This window comes from Medicago sativa, chromosome 1, assembly GCF_051527215.1.
Source record: "Medicago sativa cultivar Bolivia chromosome 1, Bolivia_mono, whole genome shotgun sequence".
NCBI lineage: Eukaryota > Viridiplantae > Streptophyta > Magnoliopsida > Fabales > Fabaceae > Medicago > Medicago sativa.
The window spans coordinates 27157218-27174951 of record NC_140749.1 but is presented as its reverse complement, the minus strand read 5'-3'; the positions used below and the strand labels follow the sequence as shown (position 1 = coordinate 27174951).

General features: G+C 40.0%; 1 protein-coding gene across 1 annotated transcript; it reads right to left on the bottom strand.

Moving 5' to 3' along the window:
* Window positions 1–15432: 15432 nt before the first annotated feature.
* On the bottom strand, window positions 15433–16780 carry LOC146953902 (uncharacterized). The gene has a single exon (XM_085712370.1). The coding sequence runs from the start codon at window positions 16651–16653 to the stop codon at window positions 15499–15501; it is 1155 nt and encodes a 384-aa protein (XP_085568496.1). The 5' UTR covers window positions 16654–16780; the 3' UTR covers window positions 15433–15498.
* Window positions 16781–17734: the final 954 nt, after the last annotated feature.

Sequence of the window (17734 nt, the reverse complement as noted above, 5' to 3'; positions counted from 1 at the left end):
AAGATGTTTGTTTCAAACATTGACGTTATCAAATAGAAAGAAAATGTTTTGTATATAACATTGAAAGTGGAAAGAAAAATAGAGTTTCAAACAATAGAAAGGCTCAAATTGATGTAGAAGAGTGAAAATCAGCCAAAGGCGTGACTTCACGGATTTACAAAGCTTGGAAGATGGTAATTTTATTGGTTGGTGATACATTGAACACGATGACCGCTACATTTCATAGAAATTTTGAATCCACAAGTACAGAAGCCTCTGATGAAGAAGATCATTGACAGTTGCAGATGCCCCAAGGGGTGATGGTGATTTGCCAGATATAGTTACTTGTCTTTATTGTCAACCTCATTTTTGCATGAACCGCCCTTTCGGGTTTTTGGCTCATCGAGGCGCTCATTCTTGCCTGAGTTGCGTACATTCTCAGCGAGCTCTTTCATATTCATCATTTTTTTGTCCCTAACTTTTGCCTGGATCGCCCTTTCGGGTTTTCGATCCATCGGGAAGCGCATTTTTGCCTAGGCCGCCCTTTCGGGTTTTCGACCTACCACGCTGTTCTTTTCTTTCTAGACAAAGTATTTCTTGACTATATCGGCATTAACAGGATTTGGGAGTTCAACACCATCCATGTGTGTAAGAATCAAAGCACCACCAGAGAAAGCCTTCTTGACAATATAAGGACCTTCATAGTTAGGTGTCCACTTGCCCCTTGGGTCGGGTTGCTGACTTATTCTTCTTTTCAATACAAGTTCGCCTTCCTTGAATTCTCGAGGTCGGACTTTCTTGTCAAAAGCATTCTTCATTCGAACTTGATACAACTGTCCATGAGTCATAGCATCCATACGTTTCTCTTCAATCAGATTCAATTGATCATACCGACTTTGACACCATTCAGCCTCAGTCAATTTTGCTTCCATGATCACTCGAAGAGATGGAATCTCCACTTCCAGAGGGAGAACTGCTTCCATGCCATACACAAGAGAAAAAGGAGTTGCCCCGGTTGAACTACGCACTGTAGTACGGTAACCATGCAAGGCAAAAGGTAGCATTTCGTGCCAGTCTTTGTAAGTAGTGACCATCTTCTGAACAATCTTCTTGATGTTCTTGTTAGCGGCCTCAACTGCACCATTCATCTGAGGTCTATAAGGAGAAGAGTTGTGATGTTCAATTTTGAATTCTTCACATAAAGCTTGCATCATACTATTGTTCAGATTGGAACCATTGTCAGTGATGATCTTGTTGGGAACACCATATCGACAGATGATGTTATTCTTGATAAACTTGACAACCACTTGCTTGGTCACATTTGCATAGGAGGCAGCTTCAACCCACTTGGTGAAATAATCAATTGCCACTAGAATGAAACGATGTCCATTGGAAGCCTTCGGTTCAATTCTTCCGATCATGTCAATGCCCCACATAGAGAAAGGCCATGGGGAAGATATAACATTGAGAGCATGTGGAGGCACATGAATCTTATCAGCATAGATTTGACATTTGTGGCATCTCTTGGCATGTTTGTGGCAATCACGCTCCATAGTTATCCAGTAATAGCCGGCTCTTAACAGTTTCCTTGACATGGTGTGACCCGAAGCATGGGTCCCAAAAGTACCATCATGTACATCATGCATCAATTTCTCAGCTTCTTGTTTGTCAACACATCTTAACAAGACCATGTCATAGTTCCTCTTGTATAGGATTTCTCCGTCCAGAAGGAATCTACTAGCCCATCGTCTCAAAGTCTTTTTATCCCTGTTGGAAGCACCGGATGGATATTCACGCTTTTGCAAGAATTGCTTGATGTTGTAGTACCAAGGCTTTTTGTCATTCACATCTTCATTAGCTTGATCTGGCATATTTTCAATAGTAAACACATGAGCGGGTCTATTAAGACGCTGCACTTTGATTACAGGCACATCATTCCAATGGTTCACCCGAAACATGGAAGACAGAGTAGCAAGAGCGTCAGCCATCTGATTTTCATCCCGAGGGATGTGGTGTAGCTCAACCTTGGTAAAATACGTCAACAGCCGTCTCGCATAGTCACGGTATGGGATCAGCTTCTCATGATGAGTCTCCCATTCACCCTTTATCTGATTAATAACAAGTGCAAAATCTCCATAGATGTCAAGGTGCTTAATTCTCAGATCAAGGGCTTCTTCAATGCCCAAGATGCATGCTTCATATTCAGCTATGTTGTTCGTGCATTCAAAAGTTATTCGAGCAGTGAAAGGAATGTGGTGCCCCTGCGGGGTTACAATGATGGCTCCAATTCCTTTACCATAAGCATTAACAGCACCATCAAACACCAATCCCCACTTGCTATTGGGATCGGGCCCTTCATTGATCAATGGTTCTTCACAGTCTTTTGCTTTCAGATACATAATCTCTTCATCAGGGAAATCAAACTTAATTGGCTGGTAATCATCAAGAGGCTGACAAGCAAGATGCTCAGCAAGGACACTTCCTTTGATTGCTTTCTGAGCTTTGTATACAATGTCATATTCAGACAACAACATCTGCCAACGTGCGATCTTTCCAGTAACAGCAGGCTTTTCAAAGATGTACTTGATTGGATCCATTCGGGATATCAACCAAGTTGTATGATTCACCATATAATGACGCAGGCGTTTGGCAGCCCAGGCTAAAGCACAACAAGTCTTTTCAAGCATCGTATACCGAGTCTCGCAGTCGGTGAACTTCTTGCTCAGATAGTAGATAGCATGCTCTTTCTTACCAGTCTCATCTTGTTGACCGAGAACACAGCCCACTGAATCGTCTAACACTGACAGATACATAATCAAAGGCCTCCCTTCCACTGGTGGGACAAGGATAGGTGGTTCCAACAGGTATTCTTTAATGCTATCTAAAGCTTCCTGACATTCATCATTCCATACAACAGGCTGATTCTTTCTGAGCAATTTGAAAATGGGACCACAAGTAGTAGTCATGTGAGATATGAATCTTGAAATATAATTCAGACGTCCGAGGAAACCTCTGACTTGCTTCTCAGTTTGAGGGGCCGGCATTTCTCTGATGGCTCGGACTTTGTCAGGATCAACTTCAATGCCTCTCTGGCTGACAATGAAGCCTAGCAACTTTCCAGATCTTACACCAAATGTACACTTGTTAGGGTTCAACCGCAGCTTGTACTTTCTCAATCTTTCAAACATCTTTTTCAAATACACAACATGCTGCTCTTCATCACTTGACTTTACAATCATATCATCAACATATACTTCAATCTCTTTGTGAATCATATCATGAAACAGAGTTGTCATACCTCTTTGATAGGTAGCACCAGCATTTATCAAGCCAAACGGCATCACTTTATAACAGAACGTTCCCCACGGAGTGATGAAGGATGTCTTTTCTCTATCTTCGGGAGACATTTGTATCTGATTATAACCAGAGAAACCATCCATGAAAGAGAACACTTTGGATTGTGCAGTACTGTCAACAAGCACATCAATATGAGGCAATGGGAAGTTATCTTTTGGACTGGCTTTGTTCAGATCTCTGTAATCGACACACATTCAAACTTTCCCATCTTTCTTTGGTACTGGTACAATGTTGGCAATCCACTCAGGATATTCAGCTGTCATGAGGAAACCCGCATCAACTTGCTTTTGTACTTCAGCCTTGATCTTAAGAGCCATGTCTGGACGAGACCTTCTCAATTTCTGTTTGACAGGAGGACATTCAGGTCTTGTCGGTATCCGATGTTCCACAATCTTGGGATCTAGACCCAGCATATCTTCATAGGACCATGCAAAGACATCTGGATAATCATGGAGAAGCTGAATGATTTTCTTTTTCCCCTCTGGCTCGAGTGCTGCACCAATCTTGATCTCTCGCTTATTCTCTTCAGTACCCAGGTTGATAAGCTCAATCTCTTCCTGGTGAGGCTGAATGGCTCTTCTTTCTTGCTCAAGCAGTCGAGTGATCTCATACGGTATCTCTTCATAATCATCATCCTCATCTTCAGCTTCATATACAGGGAATTCAAAATTTGGAGGAACCATAGGGTCACTGTGTTCGACGGGTTTATTGTGGTTCAATCTGCATAATATGATTGGGATGATTTTAGAAAAATGTTTTTCTATGCAGATTTTTAAAATTAATAAGAAAAATACAGATGTTTTGGTTTTTTCTGGCATTACCATTATTTCCAAGAAAAAGGCACTAAAAAAGTAAAAAACAAAGAGTCGTGAGAAAGACGACCACTTTTTATTGATTAACGGCAATGCCGAAACAAACACGCCCTTACAAAGATATCACTTTCGCCTTGGGCAGAGCGAAAGGATTGTTATTTTGAAAACAAGAAACATGAGCAACAAAACACATTACATGGAAGCATGCATGACTAAAGGAACATCAATGGCTTCCCAATTTCTCACAGTGCCTCCTGGTATAACAAATGCAGGCACGTGACCACCTTCAGCAGCATCTTCAGTAATAGCATTGATGAACCCAGCACTGTAGAAAGTTCCCTTTGAAACAGCAGATGTCGGGGAGAATCCAAGGCCCTCTTTACGCTTGTTTTCCAGAATCTGAATCACTTTGCCCCAGCCAGCAGCTTGCCCTGCTTGAACAGCCTTCTGGGCGTCCTTTAGTGAAGCCATGCTAGCACCAGCCCTCCGGGGCTCTGCACCCTCAACAGTCAATCCTTGAAACGACGTCCCTTCAGCGGACCCTGCTTCAACACAAGAGAACGATGATACCTGGCTAACTAGATATGCTTCCTCACCATGCACAGTGACAATCTTACCATTCCTCATGAACTTGAGCTTCTGATGCAAGGTGGAAGTTACCGCTCCAGCGTCGTGGATCCACGGTCTTCTGAGGAGACAGCTGTAAGAGGCATTGATATCCATGACTTGGAAAGTTATTTGAAATGTCTCGGGACCAACGGTGATTGGCAGGTCCACTTCCCCGAGAACATCCTTGCGGGATCCATCAAAAGCTTTAACCAGATAGCTGCTACCCCTCAGGGAAATTCCATGATGGCTCAATTGTCTTAGCGTGGATTCGGGCATTACATTCAGAGATGATCCAGTGTCTACCAATACGTTGGATATCAGGTCAGATCCACAATGTACTGAGATATGTAGAGCCAAGTTGTGGCGTTTCCCTGCTTCGGGGAGCTCATCGTCACCGAACCCCAAGTTGTTGCAGGCAGTAATATTACTCACTATCCCATCAAACTGATCCACAAAGACCTCGTGGTCAACATAAGCTTGCTCGAGTATCTTCATTAACACTTTCCTATGAGCCTCAGAGCTCATGAGCAGAGACAGGATGGATATCTTTGAAGGAGTCTGTAGCAGCTGGTCAACAATCTTATAGTCACTTTTCTTGATAAGTCTCAGGATTTCGTCCAGATTGGACTCTTCAATAGATTGGCCTGCTGGGCCGGTGTTCTTGTCATCAGGAGGAGCAACTGGTGGAGTTACCGTGGCAATAGGTGTCACCACCTTCTTTTGAAACAAGGGTGGACGGACCTTCCCGCTTCTGAGAGCTGTAACTTCACTAGCAACATTATCAACTGTAGCTGGGGATACCAGAGGCACCTCTACTCCGTTCTCAACCATGGTTGCATTGTATTTGTAGGGAATTGCTTTGGTAGAGGTATAAGATACCGGACCAGGTAGCCTGATCACCAAAGGCTCAACATTCTTTACCTGAGATACACTTTCAACAGGAGAGTCATGGAACACTGGCACAATCACACATACATCACTGGCAATCAAGTACTTGTCATCCATCAGGCTCTGGATATCATTTTGCACAACACAACAGCCCATAGGATTCTGCAGACATTCTGAACAAGAATCATGATCATGTTTGAACAGAGAAGCCTGGCAAAGCTTGACATGTAATGGCGCCAAGGGAGTAACGACATTGCGGACATCCAACATGGGATCCTCTTGAGGAACGGGAATCCTTTCAAAGGCCTCAATCATATTGACAGCAGCATGGTTTGGAAGCGGGTTGTCAAGGACATGAGGAACGCTATTCTCAAAAGTCAACCGTCCTTTTTCTATCAGATCTTTCACAATATATTTCAGAGCAAAGCAACCTTCAACATCATGGCCTTGAGCACCCTGATGGAATTCACATGTTAAGTCCTGACGGAACCTGGGAGGTAACGGATTAGGCGGAGGCTTGCCTGGCCTAGTAACACAGTGTCCCTTAGCTAGTAGAGTTGGGAGCAGCTCACCATACCGCATTGGTATTTGTGGAAAGGAAGGCTTGGGTCGGGGACCCTGTTGTTGCTGCCGTTGCTGTTGAGCAGGAGGCTGTTGTTGTGTTTGCTGAGGGATAGCATTGACGGGCATTGGTGGTTGACCCGGTGGCAGAGGATATTGTTGGTAGAATGGTGGGAAGAAAGGATGTTGAGAGTATTGCATGTATTGATAGGGCAAAGGTAGTTGCATGGCTGCTGCAGACGGGTTACCAGACACCATCCCTACATCAGATTCTTTTCTCTTGTGATGACCATTACCGTACTTCTTTGGTGCACTGGTTGATGATTCACCTTTCTCGAGGACGATAATACCATCTCGGACAGCCTCTTCTAGACGGGTTCCCATTGTAACCATATCAGAGAAGTTGTTCGGAGCAGAGACTATCATTCTCTCCTTATATTCCTTCTTCAGAGTCTTCAGGAATGTCTGCGTTAATTCTTCCTCATCAAGTCGAGGAGAAACACGAGCAGCTGCCCCTCTCCACCTTTGAGCATATTCACGGAAGGTTTCATCTGATTTCTGAGATAGGGCTTTGAGGGAATCCCTGTTTGGCCTTAGACGGGTATTGAACTCGTATTGACCTTCAAAAGCAGCAGCGAGTTCCTCAAAGGTATGAATGTTATCTTTGCTCAGACTAGTGTACCAATCTGCTGCATCATCTGTCAAGCTACTCTGAAAGCAGTGGATCATCAGTGCATCATTGTCGGCGTAGTTAGCCATCTTTCGGACATACCGGATAACATGGTTATGTGGGCAAGAAGTCCCATTGTACTTGTCAAATTCTGGCTCTTTGAATTTCTTAGGGACCTCAAATCGGGATACCAAGCATAGATCACGAGCTTTAGCAGGAGCACCATTGTTTCCTCGGCTAGCCTTGACCTCACGGAGTTCTCCAGCCAACTCCCTCAACTGTCTCTTCATATATTCTATTGCGGGATCTTGTCCACGCGGAGTATCAACATCAATCACCTGTTGCACAGTGTGCACAATAGGGTCGGTAACAACAGTGGTTACTTGAGGCATAGCAGTGGATACAGGTATCTGTCCTTGACCAGCAACACCAGAGACACCAGCAGCAGTATTAGGAGAATAGTAAGCGGAGAGACCATAAGGACACCCATTGGGCATAACAAAACGAGCATCAGTAGCCACAGTAGATAGTGGGATAGACGGAATTGCTTCAGTAGAAACTGGGACAGATGTGGCTGGTTGTTCTTGTGCAGCCAGCAAAGCAGACATAGTGTCATGAGCCTTAGCCAAGTCTTCTTTCATAGCAGCCAATTCGGCACGGAGCCGAGCGTTTTCTTCTTCAAAGTTAGCCATAACCCTTCTCTTGTGAAATCTTGTTTGGTGAATTCTATCTGGTTGATACACTTTGCGAGCACGAGCCACTTTTCAGACTGCGGCGGACAAAACCAGGAGGCAGTAAGCACGAGAGAAGCTTTTTGTGACCAATGAATGCATATGAAGCATGAAATGTGTAAATGCATAAGCAAAAAGATTCTTTTTACGTGTTATCGAAGGGTTTTTAGACAAATTAGAAACTTGTAAACATTACTAAACAACGATTAACATGAACGGGAAACAAATAACCAACATATAGTTTTTACAAGACGATTCCCTTTGAAATGCTAAGCCAAGGGATAGACTTTGAAATGTAAATCAACAAAAAATGGAAATAACAACAGGAAATGGAGATCCTCAAGCATAGGAAGTGGAAGCATCGTCCTCAGACTCAGACTCATAGCTGCAGTATCGTGCATAGAAGTCACGGGCACCCCTAGCCCTCTTGGAGTCTCTCATAAGCAACCTATCTTTCTCTTCAATCTCCCTCTTAGCCTTGGCTAACTCTTTCTTCAGTGTCAAGACCTCATGTGTCTTCTGCTCATCCTTTCCATCCAAAGTCATGATCAAGTTCTCAGCCTCATAATATCTAGCTCTCCTCTGATGCTTCTCCCGACTCTCCATAGCTAGATGCTCTTGATACATCTCCTGGGTAGGTGGGAGTAGAGGCAAAGGCATGGTAGGAACAGATGCAGACACATATCTCATAGAGGGGTAAGGTATACCAATCTCCTCAGCTTGGTTTATCACCCACTGTGTATAGGCCTCATGAGCAATACCGGACCTTACACCCATATGCTTCACTTCTTTCTTCCGAAGCTTAGTCCAAGCTTCCATGAAATCCTCTCTAATTCCCGTGGGAGCATTGGAGTAGTGAAAGAAGTAAGGAGCTGTAGCAAGATTGATGGGCTTATCTTTCATCGGGAAACCAAATTGTCGCAAAGCGAGCTCCGGGTTATAGTTGATTCCACCCCGGGTACCGAGAAGAGGTACATTGAGAAACTTTCCACCACCAAAGATAATTTCCTTAACCCTAGAAGCGGGAGTGAGCCAAACCACTTCATTAGGAGTGAGAGCCATAATCCTCTGTGAAATAGACCAATTCTCCGGATTGTCGTGGAAAGACTTCGGAAGGTGCGAAATAAACCACCTATAGAGGAGAGGCACACAACAAAGAATGTATCCACGACCCTTGCCGGATCGATCATGAATAGCATGGTACGTGTCAGCTAGCAAAGTAGGAACCGGATTCTTGGAGTGGAAGATCATAATAGCATTCATGTCCACGAAGCCATCAAGATTCGGAAAGAGAATAAGCCCATAGATGAGAAGTGCAAGAATAGCCTCGAGAGTGTCCTGACAAGTAGTATTGAGGTTGGCTTTCCCAAGAAGATACTCTGAAGTGAAACCTCGGATGCGTGCCTTAGTGACAAGATTCTTGGAGACATCGGTGGTCTTGAGATAGAGATCCTTAGCAATAACCAATGGAGTAGGAGAATCTTCAGGTCCTGAGAAAGGTATACCCTTAGCAATAGATAAACCCATCAAGGAAGAATAAGCCTCTAGAGTAGGCACCAACTAAAAATCTGGAAAAGTAAAGCACCGATACTTCGGATCATAGAATTGCACTAGAGTGTGCACAAGCTTCTCATCCACATTAGTATGGAGAATAGGAAGTAAAGCCCCGTAACGACGTCGGAAACCAGTCGGATCCTCAATCTTGAGTGCCAAATCTCTCAAACTAGCCAAATCCACTTCCTTGAACTTGTAGGACTTAGTCATCTTCATTCCTACAATGTTTACAAATTCAACTCGTCTAAGCCCTTCGATAACAATGCATGACAAAAGATTTATGCATGAATGCATGTATGCATGAATGCATGATTATGTTCAAGTTCGGAGAAAACATGGTGGGTGAAGTTCAAAGTCGAGGAGTCATGGGTGGACACGGCGTCCGGTGAATCTAGGGTTTTAGGATAATAGTAACCGGGTTCTAAAAAGGTTCCCAAGTTGCAACCTCTCCGACGTATATCACGGTGTCACGAGACAACACTCGCTCCATGATTATACGTGGAAGGTCTAACTTGAGTGTAGTATCGCGTGACGACTAAAACTCGAGACAACACTCGGTTTAGCCTCCGCACTACATCCTAGAAAACGGCCATGGATGGGTTTGGTTTTCTACGGTTCATAGCGTCATAGAACAATTAGAAGTAAAGTGCCTAAACGCGACAACACGCGTCGACAACATCACCCCCAAAATGCCTCAGCTATGTGGGATTGATCGCATAATCCAAAACACGAGGCAACCCCCGGAATGAATTGTCGATTATATCCCTCCTAAATCCTAAGTTCACTCAGCCCGGGTGCAGGACTTTTGATATTCTCACCCCACACGTTTGCAAGAAATTAAACATTTATTCACATAGGAAAGCAAGTAAAGGAAGCGAGTAAAAGTACAAGCGCAAGCGTAAAAATAAAGACTAGGCGTAACTCTCGAATCTCCCCAGTGAAGTCGCCAGCTGTTTTATCTTGGTTTTCGGGTGTCAAACATTGATTACGTTTGAACCTTTCTAACCGGTGATATCTTATTTTTTCTTGGGAAGGGAAAAAGTAAGCAAAACCCTTGAGAATCGAGGTCCGGGAGTTATTTTCGCTACGGGAAGGTGTTAGGCACCCATAACGACTATAGTAACCTATAGGAACCGTCTTTAATTTCTACGCGCGCGCTTTATTTTTAAATGCTATTTGAAAATGTTATTTACACCTAAAATTTGCTAAGTGAAGAATTGGAGGGAGAAGAAAGTGTTTGAATTTTTATTTTATTTGAATTGAAGGAATTTGGTTCCTTGCCTACGTACCCGTTTAAGGGATCAAATCCACCGTAGTTCTCTTCCAAAAATGTTTTTGTTTTTTGTTGGTTGATTTTAAGTTTGAAAATGGGATTTTGAAGAATAGAAAGAGGCCTCAAGGGCATGAGATTGGAAAATAGTGAGGTTGAATTAGTGAATTGCAAAATATGGCCAAAGTAGGATTAGAGTTCATTGAAATTTGATTTAAGAAAATGGAAAAGAAAATACAATGGGATGTTGGATCCCAAGGTTTATTTGGAAAAGCTTTGAGTGAAGTTGTTCACATTTGTTTGGAAAATTGGTTTTTTCTAAGTGGAAGTCCTAGGCATTCATCTAAACATACAATCCTAAACATACATCTAAACATGCATATTCTAGCTATATAGTGATGTGTGTGCGTGTGTCGGTGCTTGTGTCGGTGTACATTATTAGAGTCCATTGTCCTTTACATCATACCCTAGATACATTCTATGGCCTCTTTGCCAAGAAAATTAAAAGCATGAAAGTAAAATATTACAAGAATTCCTAAGTGTTTACATTCTACCTTTGGTACAAATTAAGTTGCAAAAAAGAATAGAAATGAATATGGGATGAAATGAGGATGCTTATGAAATGATGGAACATGAAATGAAAGGAGTTAGTAGCACATGACAATGTCAAAGGAAATGAAGTAAGAGAAATACTAGGATAGAAAGGATAGAAAATAAAGGCAAAAGAGTGCAAATATAGCTAAAATTTATTCATAAAATGCAAGAACCAAGTGACCCATAATTCTCACATTCCAATTACATTTTAAGGGTTTTAGAATCAGGTCTTGGAATGGGAATTAAGGCAACATGATTTACTTGGCATTTTAAAACAGATTTTAAGCATATTTACATCATTTATTCATGCAACTAACTTGTAAGCTAAGTAACTAGCTAAATTTCACACACAAGTATCAAAATCATGTTCAAACAGTGGCTAAAAATTATAGGCACTTATATTATGCATCATAAGCATGTATCAAGGACAAGAAACAAAGTTGAACCAATTTTTACCACTTTTTAGCATAACATTCAAGAAAATAACACTAAAATTGTCTACATACTTTTTATCAAAATTTCTAGTGTAAAAGTATTAGAAAAAACACCAAGAAAGTATCAAGAGAACATGGAAAAATGGTTTGGATTTTTTTGCAAAAGATTTTGATATACAGGAGGTGCAGGAAGCCAAGTTCAGGGGTGTAACTAGCAAAAAAGAGCAAAAACGAGGGATCCAGCAAGAAATGACCCAGGCCCAAGGGTTTAGGGTGGGTTCGGATCATCCAAACGCGCTAGAGGCGTTAGATTGATCCGTTCCCTTCAAAACCCTAAATCCTAAGGCTAGGATTACGCAGCGCATCACAAGACAAATCAAATACACCATAACTAGCAACCTAGGCCGTACACGTCACAAGGAGACAGATCAAACGGTTAGGAATGAAGGAAGACTGGTTCAGAGGTGAACCAGACTGGTTCATATGAACCGGTCCGGTTCACACCCTTATATAAGCAAACCTTGCCGGTTTTCTTTCATTCCTTCCCTTCGTTTCTCTCTCTACATTGTAACTTCCTCTCTCTTCTCTCTCTAGCCTCACCGGTCGTCTTCTCCGGCGGACTTGGCCACCGCCGGCGACGGAACCTTAATTTTACCCAGAAATTTGAATCAAGCACATCAAAATGTTCGTAACCTCATCCTAAACATGAATCTAACACTGGATTTCACAAGAAAGGCCTAGAACGGCGTAGATCGGATTTTGAAACATTCGGTTTTGGAAAATATTTTGAGTTTTCATGATTCTTTGAAAGAAAATGCTCGATCTGCTCCGATCTACACCGTTTGAGGACTTAGATCGCACATGCAAGGTATAAAACTACACGAATTGCAACGGTAAGGCGAAGTACTCGAGGAACTTGAATTTTTACCTGGTTGAAGCTTTGGTTGGAGGATAAAGAAGGAGATCCCTGCGAAATGCTTCGTTTCTTGCTTCTTTGGAGATTTTTGAGCTGAAACCCTAACCGTTGCACTCTGCTTTGCAGGATTAGAGTCCTCTTCGTCTTTGAGCTTTTCTGGTTCAAATTACGATCTGAAATCCTAGGGTTTTGGATTGGTGACCTAGTCCTTGACCTCAGAGATGCTTCGTGATGATTTTCTGGACTTGATTCCTTCCTGTTTGATTCTTCTTCTTCTCTTCTTCGAACTTGATTTCGCGATCGCACTGGCTCTCGCACTTTGCGATTGAGCTGGTGCTCGAATTGCGAAAGAAAGAGTGCTCGATGATGAAGATCTTCGATCTCTGAGAGCTTGATTTTTTACCAAACGAATAGATTCTGCTGCTTTTTGCTATGTGTTCATGTTTATTGAAAGAGGAAAAGTGAATTTGGATGATGAATTTGCGTTTTCTGGTGATTTTTGGTTTCGGTTAGGGTTGAATGTTCTTAATTTTCTTGATGAATGTTCATCAAGTTCATCAAGAACTTTGGCTTTTGATCGAAAAAGGCAGAGAGAGAGAGTTGGAATTGTGTTTTTGGTGATGTGTAAGATAATCAATGGTGTTGCAATGATTGGCGCCTTTTATAGGCTGCCACTTGTGATACTCTGGCATGTCATGATCTGTCACGTGTACTTAGACCTGTAACTAACTTTCTGGACGCCTTTGCAATTGACCAAAAGACAAGGACCAAACTGCAATTATCAAACAATAGTGGACTGGACTGCAATTTGACTTAAAAAAGGACTCAAAACGAAAATTGACTTAAAGGACTTAAGAAGAAATAAGATGGCATAAAAGGACCAAAGTGCAATTTCTAAAAGTTTCAGGACTAAAATGAAAAAAAAATAAAAATAATAAAATTGGAATAAAATTGGTAAATTGGAAAGAACGTAAAGTGAAACAAATAAAATTGATAAAACGGACTAAAATGAACCAACGGCCTAAATGAGGTACTTTAAAGTACCTCTCTGCCGAAATTTCGTGTGAAATGACCAAAATGCCCCTGGGGCTAAAACGACTGTAAATGACTCAGATGCAAAATTTAAAATGGATTTTTTAACAGAAATTGAATCAAAGACTCATACGAGCAAAATTAAAAGACTCAGAGACAATTTTTTAGGATTTAAACAGGGTTTCACCACATGAAAAGACTAAAATGCCCCTAGGGGCAAAACTGACTCAAAAATGACCTCAAATGCAAATTTTGAACTGGATTTTGACATAGAATGAAACAAAGACTTATTCAAACTTATTTGAAAGGTCTTAAACAAAATTTTGAAAGACTGAGAGAAACTTTGACATAGGAAATGACTAAAATGCCCTTGCATGTGAATTTTGCAAATAACATTGAAATAAAATGCAGAGAAAGATGCAATTGATCAGAGATAGTTCAAATGACTTATAATGCAAGAAAAGAGGAATTGAGTTAGTATTTTTAGGTCCAAAATTAGGGTATAACAATTACTCATAGGTTGCATTTCAAATTTTCTTTCAAATCATTTCTATAAGTATATATGCATCAATTGCGTTGTTAATTTCCCTCCAACATTTATACTAACATCAACATACTTATTAACATAAAAGATATTTTAAAATATACTAATAAGGATAACTAATTCCGAAATAGTCATTCTACTAACTCATATTTATTCTATTTCAAATGTACCATTCATATGGCAACATAATCATGCTATAACAATGTCAACTTATTCTAATAATTCATAATCACACATTAGCAATCTAATTGTATAATTTACTACCCAAAGGTGAGTTTTCTAACTAAAGGAACTCACCTTGAATCACTCTTGGAAAAATTGCAAAGCATCTTATCAACAGCCTGCAACTTCTGCTATCTCCAAAACTACATAATCAATTTTCCAAAATAGCTTATGCCTCGACTTATAGGTCTTGACTTTTCCGAAACAGTCCAACCCACTTGTACATACTCCTAACTCATCAACCAGCATATAGAAAAATTACCATTTCAGTCCCTGCCCCAGAAGTTTTCTGTTTGGCTATTTAAGCACTTCCAAAACAGCTTATCTACCAACTTATGATTGCTATCAAATTAATTTCAACCCAACCTTTACCACAGCAGTTCCAACATGAATAATCAGCCCTATGAATCACTTATATAGCAGCTTAAACCACAGCTTAGTCATTTAAGGCATTTTTCTCAAAACTGCTTAACTACCAGCTTAAGCCCTCTAAACAATTAAATTTCTGCTCAACTTTTCCAGAATTAAAGAAAACATGTATACACATCTCCTAACCCATTCCTACAGCAATCCTAACATGTTATGTTCAAAAAGATCAATTATGGTAGTTTTTCTACAAAAGAGCTTATACCTCAAATAAAGCACTTTTGACTGAGGTGAATGTCCCAACAGCAACACACCACTTTTGCCATCTCCTTGAAACCCTAATCAAACTTCATTCCTTGATTCCATCATCTTCTAGTTTTAATCACCAATTTAGAGCATAAACCACATCATAAGGCACAAGTAACACCATTGTGAGCTAAAAAAAATCAATTTTCCAACTTCCTTAGGAACATTGTGAGCTCGGCAGAGAGTGTATGAAAGAGAGAGGAATAAAACAAAATGGTTAAATGGCTAAAATTGTTTAGAGATCATGATTTCATAAATATAAGTTGATTAATTTGAGTATTTAGTTGAAATTGATGAGCTTTGGGTGAAAGAAAGAAAAACCGATTTTCTAGAATGAGAGGGAGGAAAGGAATGGTTCTAGAGAAATGTGGAAAAATGGGGAATGAAGAAGAAAATTGGTCTTTGTCACTTAAATGGGTATAAAAAGAAAATTGACCATTTTGCCCTTCCTTAAAAAAATCTCTAGTCCCAAGTTACCAAAATGTCCTTCAAAGGAAAAGACACAATTATCCTCCGCTAATTTGTAACCATTTAATTTCTCATGTCCGTTGGAATAGTAATACGAAAAACTTACCAAATATCGTCGATTTTCTCAATAAGTAATTAATCCTTTGAAAATTATTTCCGTTCTGACATGTAACTGATACAACAATTTATTTAAAATTACGCGGGATATTACACTTTACATGAAGATAGAGTGTTTTGAGTTTTGTCAAATTTCCAATTGTGAAAGGAATTGGTCCAGAGAGATTATTTTGTGGAAGTTCAATAGTATCCAAATTGATCAAGTTACCTATGGAAGGTGGAATTTGTCCGCTGAGAGCATTTGAGTAAAGATATAGTGTATTGAGTTTTGTCAAATTTCTGATAGTCGAAGGAATTGGTCCAGAGAGTTTATTATCATTAAGGTAAATAGTATCCAAATTGATCAAGTTACCTATGGAAGGTGGAATTTGTCCGGTGAGAGAATTTGAGAAAAGAGATAATGCACTGAGTTTTGTCAAATTTCCTATAGTGAAAGGAATTGGTCCGGAGAGATAATTGCTTGAAAGGTAAAAAGTATCCAAATTGATCAAGTTACCTATGGAAGGTGGAATTTGTCCGGTGAAAGAATTTGAAAAAAGAGATAATCTATTGAGTTTTGTCAAATTTCTGATAGTTGAAGGAATTGGTCCAGAGAGTTCATTATCATTAAGGTAAATAGTATCCAAATTGATCAAGTTACCTATGGAAGGTGGAATTTGTCCAGTGAGAGCATTTGAATAAAAATACAATTCACTTAGCTTCGTTAAATTTCCGATGGTGAAAGGAATTGGTCCAGAGAGAGTATTTTGGGAAAGGTCAATAGTATCCAAATTAATCAAATTACCTATGGATGGTGGGATTGACTCAGAGAGATTGTTAACCGACAAATCAAGAGTTTTTAGACTAAACATCTCTCCAATATGGTGTGGAACAACTCCGTGCAAGAAGTTGTTTGATAAAATTAAGGTGTGGATTTTTGCAAGTGATGAGAAATTGAGGCCCTGAAGCGTACCTTTTAGTCCAATATTGGTAAGATTTATCTTGTTGATGGACTTTGATTCATAATCACACGTGATTCCTTCCCAACCACTACATGGATTATTACCAATCCATGAAGAGAGCAATGCCCTGCTATGGTTGTCAAGGCTTGCTTTCCACTTTAACACAGCATCAGCCTCGCTACCTTGGTCTTTTGATGCAGCATGAGGTGATGTGGGAATTACAAACACATAGAAGAACAAAATAAGACACGACATTGGTAATAGCTTCATTCTTTGACGCATTTTGGAAATTTCAACACAATGAAATATATATAATTGAACTAGACACTTATATTATGATGAATGCATTATAATGGGAGATGTAGGTGATATTTATAATGCATTGTATTGATATTCCTATTTGTCATAGTGAAGACTCAGGCTCATTAAAGTCTTCCACTTTTGTCTTTAAGTTGAAGACTTAGACTTATTATGGTTTTGATCAGAAACATGAGGAGGAGGTAACGAGTTTAACTGAGCCACAAAAAAGAAAATGAAAATCTAAAACACATATGATTAAAATATCTACGTATCTTATCTTTCATTACTCTCTTAAAACCATTGATTATATAATCCACAACTCATAATTTATTGCTGAAAAAATGTCTGTTTCTACTGCCTCGAGTTTCAGTTTTTGCAGCCCTGCTGATAACTTATTTCTGTATTATTAATATATCTATCTCAATGTGATTCTTGTCTTAACAAACTTCATCACATAAGAATTTGAGAGTGACTGATACCAAACATAAAACTATAAAGGAAATAACTGACTTTTATTGAACAACTTTGGTTACGGTTACTGTAGCCAGAATTTGGATTACAATAGAAGAAAATCTAGTTTACAAAATTATATATCTGAGAGAAAACAAATGAAAGTAAGACAGTCACTTCATATCCAAGAAGTTCAAGATTTTTGGTCTCTTCCAAGAATTCGAGAGCTTGGTCTCCCCAATCTATATAAAATCTGTCTAATAACATATGCGGACTGCCTAATAACATTACAGCTGCAGCCTAATATATAATATATGATAATAATACTACTAAGAGGTCTACCAGAATTTTTATGAACCAAAAGACAAAAATTGGTTAATTGTGTATCTTCGCTTAATCAAAATTTTCTAGTTATTTTTTCATTTATTCTTTTTAAAGATACTTTCCCTTTTGGTAAGAGGCCGTGAGAATTTCTTAATACTATAGTGTCACATGTGAGAAAACCTTTTGGTGGTTTGCTATTTTAGAGGCTTCTGAAGAGATGTGTCTGAATGAGTTCCCAGCCTTAAGCAATACTATTGTAGTTCCTTTGATCTGGCAATAAAAGAAGGCC